The 21,927-nt window shown below is 56.9% G+C and overlaps 1 protein-coding gene across 7 annotated transcripts in view; it reads right to left on the bottom strand.

Moving 5' to 3' along the window:
- HDAC4 (histone deacetylase 4) overlaps positions 1-21,927 on the bottom strand; it is a 262,781-nt gene that overhangs the window by 77,394 nt on the left and 163,460 nt on the right. For 5 of the 7 annotated variants that reach the window (XM_076006112.1, XM_076006115.1, XM_076006111.1 and 2 more), the window contains 2 exons: positions 15,551-15,701; positions 4,139-4,259 (listed from right to left, as the gene is read on the bottom strand). In XM_076006112.1, the coding sequence (XP_075862227.1) occupies positions 4,139-4,259; positions 15,551-15,701 (272 nt within the window). The remainder of the gene's footprint in view (positions 1-4,138; positions 4,260-15,550; positions 15,702-21,927) is intronic. The other 2 variants (XM_076006113.1, XM_076006114.1) reach the window with 2 other exon arrangements.

Below are 21,927 nucleotides of genomic sequence, written 5' to 3' on the forward strand. Positions count from 1 at the left end.
GCCACACCAGGCTGCGCAGCACCCCGGCGGCCGCCCACTCCCCCCACCGCCCGACTCGAAGACCTCCGGCCGCCCAGCCTGGCGGCCGTTCTCCAGGCAGCCCCTTCCTCTGCCCGGTCTGCTCGCCGGCCAGCAGGTCACCACTGGCCACACACACGGCCCGTCCCGGGGCGGAGGAACGCGCGGGCCGGGGTGTCGGGAACTGAAGGCATCCAGGCGGGATCGAACGGTCTGGGAGGGGACGCTGGTGACGCCTGGGGCACCCTCTGCCCCGACAGCGGCAGCCGTGGGGCATCCCGTCAGAAGACTCGCCTCTTCCCCAGCGCCAACCCCCCCCCCGTCCCTCCCTCCGCCAGGGCGTTGGCCTGTGACCCCCAGTTCCTCGAGCACAGCCAGGCTCTGCTCCAGAGTGCACGACGGCCAAGCGCAGGGGGAGGGGGTCGCCAGGAGGACGGGTGGGAGGAGCTGGGGCTCGGGGACAAACCCCGGCCGGCCACCCAGTGACCCAGACGCCGCACCTGAAAGGCAGCCCTTGTCTTACTCACGAGGATGGAAAAGCAAATACTACCCTGTTTTCTTTCTAAACATCACCTTAATTGTAGAACAAAGCTTAACACAAACTCAGCCGTTTAAATTCTCAACAATCGGCCTTCCCCATGACATCAGATTTATACTGGTGATTTCAGATAAATGCAACTTCAGTTGGACGTGTCAGCACACCCAGCAGAGATGTAATGGGAACTACCTGTGACACTTAAAATTTCATAGCAGCCGCATTAAAATAAAGAGAAAGGAGTGAAATTTTTTTAGTATTCTATTTAACCCAATATTGCCAAAATATCATTTCGACAATCAATATGCACTTATTAATGCAATATCTCACACTCTCTTTTCCATGCTGAGTGTCTGAAATCCTGTGTTTTCTAACCGCAGCAGACCTCGGTCTGGATCAGCCCTATTTCAAGTGCTCAGTAGCCATACGTGGCTCTGGGCGGCCACTCTGTCCAGCGTGTCCTTACCGGGTGATTTTACAGCTGGAGTCTTCACGCGGGTAAACACGCATGGGGTCACCCGTGGGGTCACCAATCCAGTGAGGACGCAGCCCTTCCCATCTGCACACTCCCCTCTGCCGCCACCTCCACTCCAGCCCCGACCTGCTGTCTCTCCCCGAGGGCGAGTTTTGCTTTCTCTGACCGCACACGGGTGCAGTCACTCGGGTGCTCTCTGTGTCTGGCCGCTTTGTCTAGAAAGTGCCTGAGATCAACCCAAGTTGCTGCAGGTATCAGCAGCCCGCCCTGCATTCTTGCAAGTAGCGTTCCCGGGCCTGGGGGTACGCGGTCTGTACCCTTCACCTGCTGATGGGGCCCTGGACTGTTTCCACCCTCTGGCATCCACAATCGTAAGAGTGCAAGTCTGTCTGGTAAACACGCTTCCATCTGTCTGGTAAACACGATTCCGTCTGTCTTGCTATATATCCAGGGGGAGCACTGCTGGGTCGTGAGGCAGGTGGACAGTCACCTTTATAAAAAATGGCCAAACTGATTCCCACAGTGGCTGTGCTACTTAAGTTCCCACAGGCAACACGTGGGAAGTCCGGATCATGCCATTCACACCCTCCCCCACACCTGGCCTGTCGGACTCTGGCCACCAGCAGGTGTGGGTGGCTGCTCATGGTGGTTTTGATTTGCATGCCCCAATGACTAGTGGTGCTCACCCTCTTTCCTGTGCTCACGGGCCACCTGCATGCCTCATTTTGTGAGGGACTTGCTCAAGTCTTTTGCACGTGTTTTTTCCAGTGTGCTTCTTGTCTTTTTATTACTGAGCTGCAGGAGTGCTCTATGTGTTTTGGACACAAGTGGTTTATCAGATATGCACGTCGCGACTACAGCCGACCCTTGAACAGCAGGGCTTTGAACTGCGAGGGTCCGCTTACACACAGCTTGTCTGTGAGCAGACTGGAGTATGCGCAGGTTTTAGTAAGCACAGGGGTCCTGGAACCAGCCCCTGAGGATGCCGGGGGGTCACTGGGATTCCCTACATCCCTCTGGTCTGTGGCTGCCTTTCCGTTTTCTTGGTGGAGCCATTCAAAGAGCAGAAATGTCTCAGTTTGGTGAATTCTAACGTTTCCAGTTCTGGGTTTACAGTTGAGGATTTGGGTGACCTAAGAAATCTTTGCCTGTCCCTCTCTCCCAAGGTTGTGAAAACTTTCTTTGTTTTCTTCTAGAAGTTTTATGGGGGTTCAAGCTTTTATACTTATGCCTATGACATCTAAGCAAATCACCCGGTGTGGCCTGGGTGAAGCTGGGATCAGGTTCAGATCTTTCCCCGTGAAGACTTGGTTGTCTGACAACGCTTTTGCCATCCTGTAGCAAGTGAACTTGAGTGTTCACTCCACGATGCTTGGTTTAGGGTCCTCAGATATCAAGACAACAAAGCTGCTACGCTCAGTGAAAACAAACCTGTCCCCTAGTCGACTTCCCTGAGATCAAGCTCCTCGTCCCTGCAGCCTGCATGCCCTAAAACCCTCCAAGAAGAGGGCGGCCCCTGGCCATTAAGCTGGGGTGAGTGGCCCTGCCCCAGGCCAGACCCCTTCCGCCAGTGTCCTGTTCACCAGGGATCTGAAGGAAAGGTGAGTCCTTCCCTCCTCCCTCAGGCACTTCCTTGTCTACCTAGTCCCTGCAACCTCCCCCGCCCCCATTTCCTACCTCTCAGCAAGTTCCTTAATCCCTGATGCTGCCTGAGCCCACCCCTCTCCCGTGGCCTCTTGACTGGGGGGGACACCTCTCCCCAGCCCTCGTGCCCCACCCTCCTTTCCCTTCCCGAGGGGCTGGCCCAGCTGCCCCAGGCTGTGACCCTGCTTCCCGCCACCCCCAGGCCTGCCTCCCCCAGAACCATTCCTTCTCTGCAGGCTCCTCTTGCTGCCCCCTAAGAGCCCCCTGCCATGGGCCCACACCCAGAGGGGAGGAGGACCCTCCCCTTCCAGGCCTGCAGCCTCTCCTCCCCAGCTTCTCCTCCCGCCCTTCTCGCTTGAGTCCGGGGCCACCACCGAATTGCATCCACACTCTGTCCCCTGCCTGGCAGCCCCCACCCCGCCCTGCCCAGAGGGACAAGGGAGCTTTCCCACAGCTCCAGGGGCGGACAGTCCCTCGGGGAGACCACAGACCCGCGCCCCCAGCAGGGCCTGAAGCATGGCTGGCCTCCAGCACTTCTCACAACCCTCCCACGCTCGGGCCGTGCTGCCTCGCTGCTCTCTGTGCGGTTTTGTCGCAAACGCCAGCAGCAAGTTCCGGGGAGAGCCCAGTTGCAGTGCGCCTCCGACACCTAGCAGCCACCAAGAGCCCGGTGCGGGCAGACGGCCCGTGCGTGCCCGAGTCCTGCTGCACTGGCTGATGCATCTAGTGACATAAACGGCACCACTTCGATGGGTTTGGTGGTGTTTACTTGTTACCATAGTTGGCCGTTTTCAGGCTTGGAAATAGCTAAATTTTTTCCCGATGAAATTACCGGCTGCATTTTGATTTATGAAAACTACCCCCGGGTTTTTCCTAGACACGGAATGACCCTGAGAGCAGCAGAAAACTGCATTTCAAAGCAAACACCTGTTACCCTTGACAGTCGTTAAAAGCCAGGTAACTCAGCCACTCCGCTCCAGCCGGGCCGTTACCCAGGCCCCGGAAGACGTTCCCTGAGCCGGTACGTGGCTTCCTCCAGTTCTTAGCGCAAACGAGGCTCTTCTGTGGTCTCTGTTAGGTATGCAGGCTCTGGAAGGGGCCTTAGTATAAAATCATAAAAATGCCACAGGTGCTCACTGACTTGCCTAAGAATCGATGAAGCATTAGGTAGAAATGCTGTAGATTCACCCAGATAATTTAGACCAGAGTTGCAGTTTAAGTGGCTCTTGCTGTGGCTGAAAAATGGCACGAAAAGCTAAGAACCACGACAGGCACCAGCCCTAGGAACACCCTCATTGCCTCCGAAGATGGGCCTGTCCCCGTGTGGGTGGCCACCGCGCCGGGGGCCCACAGACCTCACCGGGCCCCCTGCCTTAGACAGCAAAGAGCTGGGTCCCCTCAAATCCCCCGCCACACCACGTGGTCGCCACGTCACGCTGTCGGGATGTCCCGGCACCCCCACTTACCCGTACCAGTAGCGGGGGTCGCTGGAGATGCAGGGGTTCAGGCTCCGGTGGGCCAGAGCCTTCTTTTTATTGAGGACAAACTCTTGCAGCTTCATCTTCACTTCTGTGCTGGCCACGGCGCCTGCGAGGGAGAGAGCACAGCGGTGGGTGACGTGTGGCCCGGGGCAGCAGGGACGGGGGACACAGCCTCAAAGGGGAGACAGGGACCGAGGGATGGAGGTCGCGATTCTGCAAACGTTCCTCGACATCAGGGAGATAACATCAGGAGGGTTTTAACAGGGGGTCGTCTTCCTGTCTAGATTTCTACGTAATTGCATTCTGTGCGAAATGCAGGTTCAGTGATCAGAAAGACTTATTAATTAACGCAAAGCCCACTTTTGAAGGTGGTTCTAATATTCTCACATGAGGAACGCTCTGCGTTAGGAGCAGGTGGGGTGCCCGCTCTTACAAAGCACCTAGGAGAGGCTCGTGCAAAAGAGAGCAGCACACGCACGTGGCCTGCAGTGACAGGGACAGAGCCCCTCACGGCGGCCACCTGCAGCCACCTGCCCAGCCCACGGCAGGCTTGCTCCAGCAGCAAGCATCAAGGGGCGCTCCTGTCCCCGCCAGCCCGGCGGTGGCCTCCTCGGGCAAAGGGGGTTTCACCAGGTCGTACCGAAGCCGAGAGTCTTTGCTTTGTGGTTCTGTGTGCTGGTGGCGACTGTTTTCCAGCCCCGTTTGAGAAACAGAAACAAAGACACGAACCCCCTGCCCGGGAGCAGCACCTGAGCGCAGCCCCGCCCGCGTTTCCGCCGCGGCCTCGGATCTGGATCTACAGCTGGACCGCGCGGCCCTTTCACGTCCACCCGCACTCGGGAAAACCTAAATTATCTTCCCTGGAGTTGCGTAGCGTCCAGACAGAATTTTTAGCAGTCCAAGACACACTTCCCGAGGCGAGTGAAGCGTGGTTTACGAAACCATTGCCTGACCGGGCGGCGTTTCTTGTTGTTAGACACCAGGCAGCAACGAGCATCTACGAACAGATCCCACTGCCCGAGTTTAGCATAACCTGCTTAGGAGAGATCAGAAAAACCACCACATCTGACAAACTTAACATCATACAACCCTGGAAACATCTTGCTAAGGTGCTTCCCAAACGTCGCTCCACACCGACCGCCTGGCACCGTCCACGCACTGCCCCAGAGGCGCGGGCCTGCTGCGTCCACGCGGGTCCCCGCTGGCCTGGACGGGCTGCGGGCGGCACACCGGCAACCTGAGGACCCCGGCAGGCACTCGCGGTTCTCTCGTGATGTGCTTGACGTCCCTGGCTCATCTGCCCCGGGGAGACCCCCTGTGATGTGGGTGGTGGTGGTGGCCGCGCTGTGGGTCTGTGTGTTTTGCGGTTTCACCCGTGGGAGCCGCGTGGCTCCCTCACAATGACGAACTTCCGAGACCCTCCCAGAGCACGCCGGCCACCGGAGCTATAAACATGTGTCCTCACTCCCGCGCTGTCCACGGCGGACAGGGAGCTGGTCAGGTGAGTCTCAGCAGAGGCTGCTTCGGCAGCCAGGTGTCACCGGGGCCCCAGAGCGTGGCTCTTGGCGGTCTGCATGTGCGCAGTCACCCCGTGTCTTGTTTCCCTTTAAAACCGGGATATGGTAGCATCCAAATTGCTTGTTTTTATGAAGTTATTCCAGTATTTCCTTTGCGGTTTCCCCCGTTTCCTTGAAGCTTTGCAATTCATTGAAGAAACCCTTCATTGGTTTCATCATTTTTATTTTATCCCCGTTGTTGTGGAGTCGAGTTTTCGTTCGTTTAGTTATTTGCTGATATCATTTATTCATGATTCACTCTGATGTGCCTAGAATGGAGGCTAGCATGTGAGGTTCTGTGGACACTTGGAAACCGCTCACCAGCTGCTACCACCACTGGAGAAATTTACCTTTTCCTTCCACCGTGTCACGCACCAAATGCACCTGTTGGCGCTCACAGACGGGGCTTTGCTCAGCGGCACATGCTTCTGCGCACCGCACAGCGCCGTCCTGCCACGGTCACAGCAAACTCCCGGAAACGGCCCGCCGGGGCTACGGGAGAGCCCGACAGACAGCGGGATGCACAGGGAGGGTGGCCGCACGGACGCCGGCGCGGGTCCCAGAGGGTCCGTCATGGCGCGCCGGGGCTCCCGAGGTCTCGGGGAACCACCTCCCTGCTCCACCAGGGAAGCTCTCGTGCGGCCTGAGCTCCTGCTGCCAAGGACACTCTGCGTCACGTAGGCTGTGACCGCTCCTGGGCATGTGGGGACATGGGACGGGCCCTTGGACCAGGAGACAGGCAAGGGCGGCCGAGCCTGCAACCTCACAGCTCCAATTGCAGGTGCCCCGGCTCAGCTGCACCTGACACCCCCTGCCAGCACTTCCGGTCCGTCTGTCCGTCCGAGGCGCGTCTGCCCGGAGACCACGCGTGAGGGAGAAGCTCAGTCCACTTCCGGCCTTCCCAGACGCGCGGCCGCCGGCGCTCCCGCACGACCCCTGGCAACGAGCTGCCGGCTTTGGAGAGAGACCCCAGACATTCACCCGCCACAGGGCTGGCCCTACAAATGCGCAGTCGTCGCTGTTACGACAGGAACCCGGGGAACGCCGGGCGTCGGGGAGACAGGTGAGCAGGGACACGGTGATTCAACAAGCAGAAGGCAAACCTGCCCGGAAGGGCACGCAATTCGCTTCACTCCACCACCGAAATCAGAGAGGGGAGCAGCTTTGATTTCTACGCTAATGACGGTGTTTCTTTTTTAACCGCCATCCCCCAGCGCTGCCGACGGGGCGGGGCAGTGGTCACAGCACAGACGTGACGACGGTGGCGACCCGGGTGTAGAGGGCGGGACCCCAGGGCCCCCCCACTCAAGTGCTCTCCAGGCGTGAAGGAACAGAGCAGACGGGCAGAGAAGCTCTCGGGGCGCAGGCTGGGGATGCCCCCCACGATTTCCCAGCACACCAAACCTGGGTGCTAGTGAGGCCCCCCCTCCTGAAAAGGAAGGTTCTGGAAACACGATGGCCTGGACGTGTACCCGCTGTCCCCTTGCGGGCGAGCGCGGGCCCTCCCATGACAGAGCCAACAGCACACCCCGTGCTCGGGGAGTCCCCATGAACCCCGTCTTCTCCCCGCCCTGGCGACACCGCACTGCCAAACGGTGACACGGCCCCCTCCCCACGGCCACCGCCAGACGGGCACCTGCGCTGGCCCCTCCGCGCAGGGGAGGTGGCCTGGCCGGAGCTCCGGGGCCTCGGCAGGGCCTGGCCGGCGTGAACAGGAACGTGGCCGCAGCTGCCTGCTTTAAACACAGAGGAGCCTTCCTCCATCCTTGGACTTCACCAGAACTCGACATTTAAGAGGCTGAGTCTGACCCCCGGCTCCTCTCCTTCTGGTCATGCATTTACCCATCCCCGCCCCCCACTTCTGGCTATAGACACATCGGTCGACTGATTTCCCCACTCAAGTGAAGGTTCTAGAATCAAAGAACACTTTCAATAAATAGATAGCAGACTTCTCTGAATGTTACTTTGCTTTATCACTTAACTCACACTGTCCTGTGTCCACCCGAGAGCCGTGCGTGCAGAGAGCCCCGGGTGATGGGGAGGGAGGGTGAGCAAATAGAAAGGTTCTCACTCCGGGGGCAGGGAAGCCGCGCGCAACAAGCTGCACAGGAAGAAAGTTGCGGGCAAGTGCGTGCGGGCGCGCTTGGAGGGGGCCAGGGCTGCTTCCTCCCCACGTGGGCACAGCCACGGCCCCGCCACGGCCCCAGCAGGCTGAGGAGCGCCGTGGGCCCCTGGAAGAAAACCTGCCACAGACTTCTGCGTGGCTTCTGCCTGGGCTAGCTCCTCACCTCCGCCCCGTCCCCACTGGCCTCTGAGGGGGCTCCGCTGCACAGCGGGACAAATAACTGCTCTCAGGATCAGGTGCTCGGCCCGCAAACGCCAGCCTCCTGCGTGATTTCTAAACACAGTGAAGGACTTTCCGCGCGGCTGCGCTGTGTCCCCAGAAGGGCCGCGCCCGTCAATAGCAGGGAACACGCCCGCTTGTGCCCGTCCGCGCCGCGTGGGGCAGACGCTGGCCTCGCCCTGGGTCTTTCGCTCTGAGTTCAGGGAAACACACAGCGCATCTTGGATTCCCGAATGTCGCTGACCTAAGCGAACACCCGACTGCTCGCAGACAGCGTGTTCGTGCTCAGCGTGAGGGCAACGGCCACGACTTCTAGGCGTTCGCTCTTCTTTCAAAAATTAATAGCATTATTTGGTGTCGATAAATGAAAGTGAAGAATTACTTAAAAGCGCTGTAGACGTTTTTAAGTGTAACAGGACACTTTTGAAGGAACATTTAAGAGTGCTGTAAAAGTTTTTAAGCGCAAACAGAACTTTTTATTAAATGTTCAATAAGAAAGTCACTTTAAGAATCCAGGAAACTGAACAGCAGATGTTTTGCACTACGTTTTCAAACGCTCGCAAACTGGAGATGCCTCGAGTCATTTGCATTTGCCCCCACAAACGCTCTTTAAGCGGCCTAACAAGAGCCCCTTCACGGGGGAGGCGCGGCCGGGCCCGCTTACATAAGAGCCCCGAGCGGCGTCTGCCCCGCGGCCGGCCCGCGCTCGCCGCAAGACCACACTCCGAGGGCCGGAGGCCTCGCCGGCATGCCAAGGCCCCGACTGTACACAGCTTATTATTAAGCATAAAGCCTGACCACCCAAATCCACAGAGCGAAAACCACCAGGGCTGCAGAGGAGCAGAGAACATTCCGGCGCTCCAGTTAAGGGTGGACGATGCTTAGCTACATGTAGGGCAGGGATTGTTTTCTGAAGTCAGATCTTTTCATATTCTGCGAGCCTTGAGATGATATTTTCCTTGGAAGGGTGAGCCGGTAAACTGCGAGGAAGCGATTTAGACTGAGCTGCTTTTCAGCAACCTGGAGAACTGCTATTTGCCGGCTAGCCGTGGCACCAGTCCACCAGCTGATACTTAAAATTTAAGCTCCGATTCCTTGATAAACAACTATTTTCCCTACTCCAGAGAAAAGTAAGTAAGCAGGACACACGCAGAGTACAAGGGAACCACAGCAGTGGGGGAGGGACCCGGGCCGGAGCCCCTGTGTGGGCCCCGCATTGGCACCCGGCCTGGGACTTCAGTCCCCTGCAAGTGCCGAGTGTCACGGCTCCAGCGGGGCAGTGGGGACCTGGCTGGAGCCCTTTTGGGGACTCCCGTGAGCACCAGGTGCTCTTGCCTAGGGAGCCACTGTCTCACGTGGAAGGCAGCCCCCAGAGCAGGCCACACCCGGCGGGTGAGGGCCTTCTGAGATCATCGGGTTCCCAGCACAGGGAGCCAGAGGACCCGCCTAGACTCCCCGCTCCAACCTGGACGGCACCTTGGGGCCACCCAGGAGTCTTGGAGATGAGCATACAGACACCTGACCCCGCTCCAGGTCAGGCGATCAGAACACTGCAGGCAGATCTGAGAGCCACAAACGTCAGCCCAGCGTGGAGAGGCCCCAATCTGCGTGCAAAGGCCACGGGTGCCGGTGTCCAACCTCCTCTGCCGCTCAGCTTCTCCACGAGGCCCCTGCTCCACCTGCGGAACCTCGCCCTCCCCGGGCACCCACTGAGCGAGTCAAGGCGCCATCTCATCTGATCAGCCACAGCGACCGGGACGCCATGCGGATTCGGCATTTGTTTTTCCATGCTGCTGCAGAACTTAGATAGAGCATGCAGTGAAACCTCTACTCGCGTGCTGTCTTCCTTTAAACTCTCGTAAAGCGAAAAAACATTCAGAGTGTATTTACTGCTTCAAGAGTAAAATGGATAATTGCAACACTTTTGCAAACCGAAGACTCTAATAACTGATAATTGTAAAAGTGTTAGTTTTATGTGTAGAGACAATTAATAAGAACTCACAGTCAAACAGAAAAAAAAATTAGAAATTGAGAAAGTACTTTAGCTATATACACTCAGTGAAAATAATATTTTATCTGTTTGAAACAGCAAATATTTATAAAATGTACAGATATAGGTATATTAATATAGATTAGATTATATCCCAATTCTAATTTAGAATTATTAATAGTTTGGTATAATATTCATTGCATTCAAAATACATGTACAAACTGAATTTATTTGATAGTCATTTAATTCCTTTTAGAACACAAGGATCTCAAAAACAAACAAAAAAATAAATCCTATTTGGAAATATTAATACTTCAAAATCTAATGAGCACTAATTAAAAACAAAATGTCAATTTTGCAGCCGAATGCGGTGGCTCATGCCTGTAATCCTAGCACTCTGGGAGACCGAGGCGTGAGGATCGCCTGAGGTCAGGGGTTCGAGACCAGCCTGAGCGAGAGCGAGACCCCGTCTCTACTAAAAACAGAAAAATTAGCCAGGTGTGGTGGCATGCACCTGTCAGTCCCGTTTATTCGGGAGGCTGAGGCAGGAGGATCGCCTGAGCCCAGGAGTTTGAGGTTGCTGTGAGTTAGGCTGTCGTCACGGCACTCACTCTAGTCCAGGTGACAGAGTGAGAATCTGTCACAAAAAAAAAAGTCAATTTTGAAATTTAAAAATTATATAAAGGCAAATCCCCAAACCAAAACATATCCTTCACTGCAGACATTATGAAGAATATAAACAGTATAAAGAGAAGAAAAGAACAGGAAGTTAGGAAAACTGAAGTATTCCAAGCACGTTTTGTTCTCAATAACAACTTTAAGAATTTTTGCTTCAGGTAATTCTAACCAGGTAATTAAACTGAACCTACTGGAAATGGTCAGAGGATCTGGACAAAATATCGGAACCTTCTGTTTCAGGACGCAGAGGGCAGCGTGGGGACGGGGACAGGGACACCGCCAGGGAGTGCGGCCTTTGCTCCAGAGATGCCGTGGGTTTGAGAAGGGGCAGCTGAAGCAAAGGACCACAACACACCTCACAGGCTTTTTGTGGGGCCCCAAAGGACTACACCTTACGCGTGAGGATGGCCAACACAAACTCCCCTCAGGAGGCCCGACACCCAAGTCCAAATCAGCTCAAAACGTGACTAGATCAAAACGATTAAGGAGTCTTCATGCCTCTGGGCAACTACGAGAAGCAAACAAGACCCGTCTGAGGGAACATGTCACCATTCCAGACCCCACTGGGTCTCTACAGCCGGCTGTACACACAGCCGGACACGCAACCTGAGACGCTGGGGACACAACTTGACAAAAAGAAACCGAGAGAAACAACAGATAGGGGAGATCTAGCCAAAGCCTCAGACAATGGTCTGATCAGTCACAGACTCTAAAGTAATTCTACTATGTGCAGAGAAAAGATAAGACTGAGAAATTCTGTGGGAAACTATGGAAAAGAGCCAAACGAAAATGTCAGGACTGAAAATCGAATAGATTTTAAGATCCAATATATGAGTTTAAAAGCTGATTATTTTGTGGGTAAAGGGCAAATGACTGAAATGGGTGACAGATCAGAAGAAAATAGTCCACACCCAAGCAAAGAGAAATAAAAGGAACACACACACACACACACACACACACACACAGAAAAAGAACCTAAGAAATGCAGAGGACACGGAAGACTGATCTAACACACGTGGTACTGAACTCCCAGACAGATTACATGGAGAGGCTGAAATTTGCAGAAATGAAATAATAATGAGGTCTAAGAATTCATAAAAGTGTATAAAAAAGATTTAAGAACTATGAATTGCAAGCAGAATAAATGAAAACAAAAGGGGCCACAAACAATTCAGAACTAAACTTCAAAAAACCAAAGACAAAGAGAAAATTGTAAAAGTATCCAGAGAAAAAAGATTATCTCCAAGGAAGGAACAATGGGGCTGACAGCTAATTTTTGGAGATTAACAATGGAAGTCAGAAGATAATGGAATGGTATCTTTAAGGTGCTGATAGAAAATAAATGCAAACCTAGAATTCTCCATTCAGTAAAAACAACCTTCAAAGATTAATGTAAAACCACATTTTAGACAAAAATTGAGAGGACTCATCACCATTAGACCTGTATTAAACCAAATATTGAAAGAACGCCATAGATGAAGTTTCAAACATACAGAAATGAATAAAAACTAGCAAGGGTAAATATTTTAGTAAATTCTGACTGTATAAAATAATAACAACAATGTCTTCTGAGTTTTAGATATAAATACAGGTCAAAATAGCATATAAGTTGGAAGTTAAAGTATTTGAAGACCCTTACATGGTCTGGGAATAGGCAAAGGTACTAATTTAGATTAGGCTCTGATAGATTAAAGATAGCTATTGCAGTCCCAAGGCTATTCAGTAAAGAAATGGTAAAACAGTGATTACCACTCAGGAAGAAAAAAAAAATCATTAAAAAAAATCTAAATAAAAAAAGCAAGAAAAGGTAATTAGAATAGTTGGGATAATCAGAATTCACAATGATGGCATAAGGCACATGACATGTTGATAACTACATTAAATGTAAGTGGAACATACCACGATTGTCAGACTACATATCGAAACGTGTGGGATGCAGTTGAGAGGTATATGGAAGGGAATCTATAGCTGTAAATGCATGTGTTGGAAGAGAAAGTTGGAATCAACGATCTAGGCATCTATCTCATAAAGCTAGAAAAGTAACCACAAATTAAGCCCAAAGAACATAGAAGACAAAACAATAAAAATAGTAGAAATTAATAAAATAGATATTCAACAGATAACTCTCATGAATCCAGAGGCTGATAAAACTGATACACCTCTGGAGAGACTGACTTAGAAAACCTAAAGCAAAGCAAAACAACAACAGAAAAAGGGACGCATACATAATCGATTACACTGTCATGGAGACACCGGCAGAGTCTCTGTTTTGTGGTCCTGTAAGGCTTACATGCATTTCATAAATCTTTTCTTTTACCTATTCGATATTAATTGGTGAGAATGTAATGCAAAGTAACACAGCCTCTCTGGAAAACGGCATGGAGTTTCTCAAAGAACTAAACACAGGCCTACCACTTGGTCGAGTCATCCACTGCTGGGCCTCTCCCCAAAGGAAAGGAAATCGGTGTATCAAAAAGACACCCGCAGGCCGGGCGCGGTGGCTCACGCCTGTAATCCTAGCTCTCTGGGAGGCCGAGACGGGCGGATTGCTCCAGGTCAGGAGTTCGAAACCAGCCTGAGCAAGAGCGAGACCCTGTCTCTACTATAAATAGAAAGAAACTAATTGGCCAACTGATATATATATATAAAATCAGCCGGGCGTGGTGGCGCATGCCTGTAGTCCCAGCTACTCGGGAGGCTGAGGCAGGAGGATCGCTTGAGCCCAGGAGTTTGAGGTTGCTGTGAGCTAGGCTGACACCACAGCACTCACTCTAGCCTGGACAACAAAGCGAGACTCTGTCTCAAAAAAAAAAAAAAAAAAAAAAGACACCCGCACTTGTGTGTCCATCACAGCACTATTCCCAATGGCAGAGATGCGGAATCGGCCTAAGTGTCCACCAGCGAATGGCTGGACAGAGAAGCTGTGGCACACGCACACCACGGAGGACCACTCAGCCATAAAGACAACGGAATAACGCCCCTGCAGCAACCTGGAGAAACTGGAGGCCGCTATCCTAAGCGAAGCATCTCGGGCACAGAAAATCAAATGCCGCATGTTCTCACTCATGAGCAGGAGCTAAACAACGGGTCCAAACGCCGCACGGAGCAGAACGCAGACACTGGACACTCCCGGGGGCGGGTGGGGCCGGGTGTGAGGGTGAAAAGTCGCCTGCTGGGTGCCATGTGCACTGTCTGGGTGACGGGCGCGCCAAAGGCCCAGACTTCAGCTCTACCCGATACTTCAACGTAACAAAACTTCACTTGTACCCAAAATACCTATAAGAAATACACTAAAAAAGTAATTGTAAAGGGTGAAGATTTCAAAGACCTTTTAGAATACGATGAAGACACTAGGAAATACTGCAGGTCGCAGACAAATGATCTGTTCTCACTGAACCGCACGGCAGGTCCTAGCTCGTGCGCACATCAGGGCTCCGCTTGCGGCATGGACAGGCGCCAACCTGCGGCCCCGCTGCGAGGCGGCTGCATGCAGGGAAGCCCAGCCGCCAGCGAGCGGCCTGCAGACAGGGGGCCTCCGGCGCCCCGCCCTGCCGCGGCGCAGGGGTGCAGACGCTTCTTTTCTTGCTCGTGGGCTTCAGAGGAGGCAGCTGCCCCGCATTCCCTCCCAGGAGTCCCGGCCCCTGCGGGAAGCGCGCACCTTGCCTGTGTCCAGCGTTCCCACGGCACGCGTGAGTCCCACAGACACCGGGTCGGGCAGAGGCCTGGGAGCCTGCCCGCGCGCCGGTGGTCAGGTCCTGGGCGTGGCGCTTAAAATAATGAGCTGTCACCGGGAAGAACACAGATGCACACCAGGCCTAGGGTTCCGACAAGTCAAGATCTGGGGGTGACGCTGGGAGCAGACGCCCGGTGCTGGAGCCGGTGCCCGTGGCGGGGGGCACACCGGCTCAGACGGCACGGACAGCTGTGCTGTGACCGGTCCTTGGAAGGTGCGTCACTCTCATTTTTCACACGAGGAAACGGCAAGTAGAACGGTCACCTGGCCAGTATCGAGTTCTGGCTTCCCTTGGAAGAAAGCAGACCACAGCCATGCCGGTCTTCAGACACACAAGCGCAGCCAACATAGGAGGCAAAAACGGAGACCGAGAGAGCAGACGTGAAAATGAAGCTGTTGGCCACCGTGTAGCGTGTGTCTGTTCAGCCACGGGCTGTCCTGCAAGCCGACACCTGCTGTGACGGCGCTCACAAACCGCTCCCAGAAGAAGAGTCTTTGCAAACCTTAGGGCAGCACCCACAGGTGCCGTCCACCGTGCGTCTGGTGTGCTGCATGGTTTAACACTCTGCGTCTGTGAGGAGCACTGCCACACAGCCTCCCAGACAGCTGCGTGCCCCCGGCTTTGAGAACACTGACCCCGCAACCCCGGATAAAGATAAAGCCACGGACTCCGGCTCGCCTCTAAGGCTGGACACGGGGGACCTGAAACGCAGACACAGAGGGACACTGACTGTCCCCACCGGGGGGCGGGTCCCACCCCCGGCCCGCTTCCAGGGAGCCGTGCACAGGTGACAAGGCGAGAGCCCCCTGGCGAGGCCGCACTGATGGCCCCCGTGCCCCGCACCCGTCCCCGCACCCGTCCCTTGTCCCCACGCCCGTCCCCCATCCCCACACCCGTCCCCACACCTGTCCCCCGTCCCCACTCCCCTCCCCCATCCCCACGCCTGCCCCCCGTCCCCGCACCCATCCCCGCGCCCGTCCCCGCGCCCGCCCCCCGTCCCCGCACCCATCCCCGCGCCCGTCCCCGCGCCCGCCCCCCGTCCCCGCACCCATCCCCGCGCCCGTCCCCGCGCCCGCCCCCCGTCCCCGCACTCACTCTCTTTGCCCTTCTCCTTGTTCTTGAGCTGCTGCAGCTTCTGCTCGCGGTGCTGCTTCTGCAGCTCCTGCTCCTGGCGGTGCCGCTCCAGCTTCCGCTGGTGCTCCAGCAGCTCCTGCTGGTGCTTCATGGCCAGCATCTCCTGCTGCTGCTGCGGAGGGAGACAGACGTCAGAGCCAGGCCCCAGACAGGCGACCCACGGACACCAGGCCAGCCCGGCCCGCATGCCTGCCCTGTGCCACCGGGGACCCCACTCCTGGCTGCACGGCCCGGTTCCGGCCCATGAGAGAAATAAGCGCTGCTTCAGACCCCGCCTGAATGTCCTCTCACCTCTTCGGTGGCAAACATGAAAATAAAAGCCCGTGAAGTGCTAGAAGAAAACACCCACCGAGAGCCACATGTAACCTTGCAAGCCGGCAACGCCTCTCTGAGAAAGGCACGGGGAGAGTGTGACATGGCGCACCCACTTGGGGAGCTGCTGCCACTGTCTTGCAAAGTCAAAGGCACGTCTGCCCTAGGACAGAACGACACCTCCCTGGCTACCTGTCCAGGAGACGGGGAAGCACACGGCAGACACCTGTGCAAGGACGCACACGGCTGCTTTAGTCACAGCCCTGCCTGAACGCCACCTGCGTGTCCCTCAATGGCGAGCACACGGACGGCCCGTGTGCACGGGAGAATCACACAGGAGAATACTACGCAGCCATAAAATAAACATGGATATACGAGAGAACAGTGAAGCATCTCCAGCAAGCTGAACACACGGTGTCGGCACAGGGCGTGCGGAGAGAGCAGAGCAGAGTCGACGCTGGCCCTCCCAGCCCCGGGTTCCCATCCGTGGTCAAACCAGCAGACGTGGAACCCAGATCACGGAGGGCTGACTGCATTCATATCAAGTTCTGGAACAGGAATAACTAAGGTGCGACGATGAAAACCAGAAGAAGGCCGCCTCTCGGGGTGAGGCAGGAGACTCAGGCGGGAGGGAATGTTCCGGGTGCCGGACTTTCTGCCCTGCTGAGCTGGAGTCTGCAGGAGCCCACGGCTGTCACCCCCCAACAGCACACGAGAGAGCTGCGCGTTCTGTTGTGTGTAAACCACGTCTCATATTTCAAAGTATGACAGAGTTGACTACATTGACATTTCTGTCTTTATTCAAGTAAAAATTAAAATGCAAAAGGTAAATGAGGAACCCCCTTTGTCATGTTAATGACACACAGGCAAACTACAGGTAAATGGTTACCAGTACTAAGAACATGGTAAGCAGCCCACGGGAAAGGGGGCCGGAAAGAACAGGACCAGCCCGGGCAACGCATTAAGACCCGTTTCTACAAAAAATTAAAATATTAGCCAGGCGTGGTGGCACCCACCTGTAGACCCAGCTACTAGGGAGGCTGAGGCAGGTGGAACACCTGAGCCCAGGAGTTCCAGGCTGCCATGAGCTGTGGTGGTGCCACCGCACTCCAGCCTGGGCGACAGAGCAAGATCTCATCTCTCTTAAAGAAAAAAAAAAACCAATGGGGAAAAACGTTCAACCTCAGCACTGGCAACCAAATCCCATTTTCTCTCTGTACAAGGCCCAGTGCCGACCAGAGTGTGGGCACGGTCTGGTTACCCAGCAGCCCCTGGGGCTGCCCTTCCACTTTCTCAGGACTGGGCGTAGGTCCCCACGCGTGCTCCCGTTCTCCCGCCCGGGGCGCCGGCTCCTGCACAGCCCCGGACTGCACGGAGGAGCGCGCCCAGCGTGAGCCGCCCGCATGCGAGAGCCGCCCTCGCCCCCTTGGGCGTGCCTGGCCCCGCCGCCGTCCTCATTGGCATACACGGCCAGCCCCCTCTCCTGTGGGGCGTCTGTGGCTGTCTTGCTCCCTCAGTGGGAGGAGGAGGGTGGGGACAGAGAGCGGGGTCAGCTGGCAACCACAGCACCCCAGAACCTTCCGCGGGAAGCGCAGCACACAGGTGGGACAGGAGGAGCGGGGCTTCCGCCGCCGGCAGCGCTGCCGTGGGGAGGCTCAGGCCATGGAAGACAAGCCGGGCTGACGGGGTGAGCGTGCGCGGCAGACGTGCACCCCGGGCCCCGGTGTGGCTGTGCAGGCACCTCGCGCGCCCCTCTGTGCTCTCCTCGGTTCTCTGACGGACTCGCCTCGCTTCAGAGCAACAGGCTGTAGCTGAGGAAGTAGACGTGGGTTAAAGGTAAAAAAGAAAAAAAAAAAAACAGACTAAAAGGACCAGGACACGCAGGGCAGCCTGCACAGCGTGGGGCTGGCGGGGCCAGTGCTTGGCCCCCCAAGAGCTGACTGAGGGGTCCAGGGCACCGGGCGTCTCGCCTAAGAGCTCCCTATGGGAAACCTGCATTTCCGGCAGCCACCCCTCCCTGCCGTCTGGAGGACACAGGACCAGAGCCGGGCAGGTGTTCCCCCGCCCCTCGCCCTGTGCCTCGGTTTAGCAACAGGAGCCGTCTGGAGGACAGAGGACCAGAGCCGGGCAGGTGTTCCCTCGCCCCTCGCCCTGTGCCTCGGTTTAGCAGCGGGATCCGTCTGGAGGACAGAGGACCAGAGCCGGGCAGGTGTTCCCCCGCCCCTCGCCCTGTGCCTCGGTTTAGCAGCGGGATCCGTCTGGAGGACAGAGGACCAGAGCCGGGCAGGTGTTCCCCCGCCCCTCGCCCTGTGCCTCGGTTTAGCAGCGGGATCCGTCTGGAGGACAGAGGACCAGAGCCGGGCAGGTGTTCCCCCGCCCCTCGCCCTGTGCCTCGGTTTAGCAGCAGGATCCGTCTGGAGGACAGAGGACCAGAGCCGGGCAGGTGTTCCCCCGCCCCTCGCCCTGTGCCTCGGTTTAGCAGCGGGATCCGTCTGGGAGCCGCTGTGGGGCCTGAAGGAGACGGTGTGGGGGAAGCACTCCCCGAGGCTGTGCCGAGCGCTCACTCGTGTCCCCAGTCACCACTGTCATCGTCACCGTCAGACTTTCACTTTCGAGGCTGGCTCTCGTGGACACTAAATGCCATCCCGAGATAAGAACGAGGCCGCCCTCGGGGAGATCGCCGGTACAAGCGACCGGAACGTGGGCCTGAGTCCCGACGTCACTTGTCGCCAATGACAACACCGTCAACGCAGCCGAGCTGCACAGGAGCGGGCCTCGGCGCTGGCACGGCCGGGCCTGCTGGAGTTCGGTCCCAGAGCTTTGCCAACAATCTCGAAACAGAGCTGCTCTCCCGACTTCCGAGAGAGCCAAATCACAGCACTGCGGCAAAACGGTGAACGAAACGGGAGGTGGCGCGTCCCTTGTCACGGGTATGGCAGGCACAGGCGCCATGCTGGCGGCTGCATGGTGGGCAGGTCACGCTCCTATTGAACACGGAGCCACTCGAGCAGCCCTCTGCCAGCACACACACGTGCAGGCGTGCAGACTCGGGGAGCATGCCTAGGGTGCCAGGGCTACGTCCACGTGTGCAGGCGCCCTAGGGCGTCACCGGGCCACCCAGAGCGGCCGGGGACTCCTCCTGCGCCATCGGCCTTAAGAGCACACGGCGCACGGGCTTCCCAGAGCTTCCCGGCTTGGGACACAGACGCGAGGACACCTTGAACTGACCTCGTAATCAGGTCGCGCCCTCCGCCCGCCCGCCCGCCCCAAACACTCACGCCTACCTGCCCCTCTGGAGGCTCTCTCCAGGCCTCTGGGCAGACAGGCCCGCCGAGTGCCTCACAACACTCGCTTTCCCGCCAGAACCGGAAGGAACGCGAGACCTTCCAACCGTCGCTGCAAAAAGACTGAAACAGCCACCGCAGCTGCCGGAGGCTGCAAGTCACAGCAAGGCAGAACTCCGGGAAAAACGACGCTGTCTCGCAGTTTAATGCAACCTGTGATCACAGACAGCGACTCCTGCGCCCCAGAAGTGGCCGCGGCCACACTGCGTGGTGTTGCTCTCTGCCACGTGTAGGCAAGCCCCTGCCTTGCAGAGTGCAGAGGGTCGTCACCTGCGTTAAAGTCCATGCAGCAAAGGCGGCAAGAACGGCCGGCTCTAACGCTTCTCTTGCACGCGCAGCCGGGCTGTTTCTGGGCCGTGGACAGAGTAACCTCTGCACCCAGAGCTCGCGAAGATGCAGGTGAGCCCGAGACACCCTCTTCCCTCCTGTGTGGCGCCGCAGCGCCCTGACTGTGCGTGTGCCGCGGGAGGGGCGCGCCGGCAGCAGGTTCGTGGCCGCCCAGGGGACGGGCTGACTGTGCGTCACTCGAGTGCGGAACTCAGGCTGCAGCGAGCTGGCCTTTGAGGCTCGCCGACTCTTACGTTAGGTGAAGTTACTGCGACGTGTAACGGCAAGACCATCCCGTAGGGGAGGAGAATGGTTGAGAAGCTGTCTTTTTGTAGACGGAAACAATAACGAGCAATTTAAAACAAGACAGACGTTTCATTGTGAACAAATGGTTCATTGTGACCTGATTTTTCTAAGGAAAACAAAAACAAAACCAATGATAGCAGACCCCATTGCCCTAACCAGATTTTAACATTGAATTCATTAGACTTGAAGCCAACACTGAACTCTCAACCAAACATTCAACCCCGTAGAATTTAGCTTCCTTTGCCTGAGTTTGGAATTCAATACACATATATTCGGGTGGAAACCCAACCATTTTTTCACTTTAAAACGTAAACTCCTCCTCTCTTCTTTCTGTTCCATCTGCCAGTGCAGCAGCCCCGGCCGGTGACGGCAGGGAGGGGAAGGACGGAGAGTGGCCGGAGTCCGCAGCTGGGTGGGCTCCCACCCCGGGCACCCGAACCACCGAGTGAGGCCGCCGGACAGGGCAGGGGCACCCGCGGCCCCTCTGGGCGTGCGCAACGTGCCCCGTGGGTCACCAGGCCCCCTGCCCCTGTGACTGACCCCAGGCTGGCAGAAGGGCGTGCATGAGGCTGTCCTGGCCTTCTACCACGGAGGGTCACTGTTCAAAATGCTGAGCACATTGGGGCGCAGGCCCGCCCTGCCTGCCCATGGCCCCTGCTCGGGGAGCCCCTGCAGGCTTCTGCAGGGCTTCCCCAGGGCTTCTGCCCCTCGCCCAGGGCCCGAGCCGGCCATGCCGACACAGGACAATGACGGAGGCTCACGCTGCTCCTGCCACTTGTTTCCTGCTTTGCCGGGTTCACCTCGAGAGGCTCACGTTGAAAGGAGAACACAGGACTTCAAGTGCGTCCTTGAAGAACGCAGGAATCCCAGCAGCCGGGCGGTCAGTGCAGAGAGGGAGACGGGCAGGGCGGGGCCGCTTCCTCCTAGACGTGGAGCCTGGGTGACTGCGTGACGCCACAACCACCTGGGACACGCTCGTCCCCGGCCTTCCTGAAGACGCTCAAGGGGCTTTCACGGCACCACGTGCACATTTTCCCTCTAAGGTGACACAGAGCAGGTCCGAGCACCCTCGCCGGCCAGAGCACGGTTTCCGGCAGAGGAAAACAGACCGGAGCTGCCCGGGAGGGAGGGCTGGCTGCTGACCCATGGGGCAAGAGCGACCGGCCGTGGCTGTTAAGGACAGGTCGGGTCTAATGGGCCGTTCTCTGTGGGTACCTAGAAATGAAACCGTTTCCACCTTTACTCCCGGAGTAAGTGGCTCAAATGAAATAGGCGCCCTCCCTCCCCCCAGCATGGCAGAACCCTCCTTCCAGTCTTGCCTCAGGGCACCGCCCGCAGTGGGCCCAGTCCTGTGCATCTGCCCTTCCCTGTCCCACCCACACCGGGACTCGAAAGTCACAAGGACAAACTGATGACTCTTCAGCACGAAGATGCACACAAGGAAGGCGGCAGCAGAACAGCCCAGAGCAGGGCTCTAGCTGGGCGGGCGCAGGCCCGGCTACTGCACAGGGCGGTGGGGGCGGGAAGGAGGAGGGGAGGCCCGGTGCAAGCATGGCTGGCCGGCACTTCCTGGGGCAACTGGCCCCTCTGCCGCTGTCCCAACTCCGGTCCCCTTTCAGGTGCGGCTCAGCCCTCCCGCCGGGGGGAACCCTGCCCGTCCCCTCCACGGCCCCACCCCACCTGGAGACGCTGCCCATGCCGCTCCGGGCTCTCCTCCAGGTGGCACGTGGTGGGGGCGCGTGAGCCCGGGAGAGGCACCTGAGGGTGATGGCTGGTGTGGCGTGGCCGGCACAGGGTCGGCCCGAAGTGCCCTCCTTCCACAGCCACGACGAATGTCCACGGCCGTCACCGTTAGGACACACAGCTCCTTCCTGTCTACAAACCATTGCAGCCTAGAGTCTAGAAGGCAGGACCATGGTGGGCAGGCCACATCACAGATACGTGCCATGAACGCCTGGCAGCAAGCAAGGAGAGGCCGTCACGGCAGCCAGCACCCTCAGGGCAGCAGGGTCGTGCGAGGCTGTCCCCAAAGTGCAGGGTCGCGAGCTC

Source organism: Microcebus murinus, chromosome 8 (assembly GCF_040939455.1).
Source record: "Microcebus murinus isolate Inina chromosome 8, M.murinus_Inina_mat1.0, whole genome shotgun sequence".
Lineage (NCBI taxonomy): Eukaryota > Metazoa > Chordata > Mammalia > Primates > Cheirogaleidae > Microcebus > Microcebus murinus.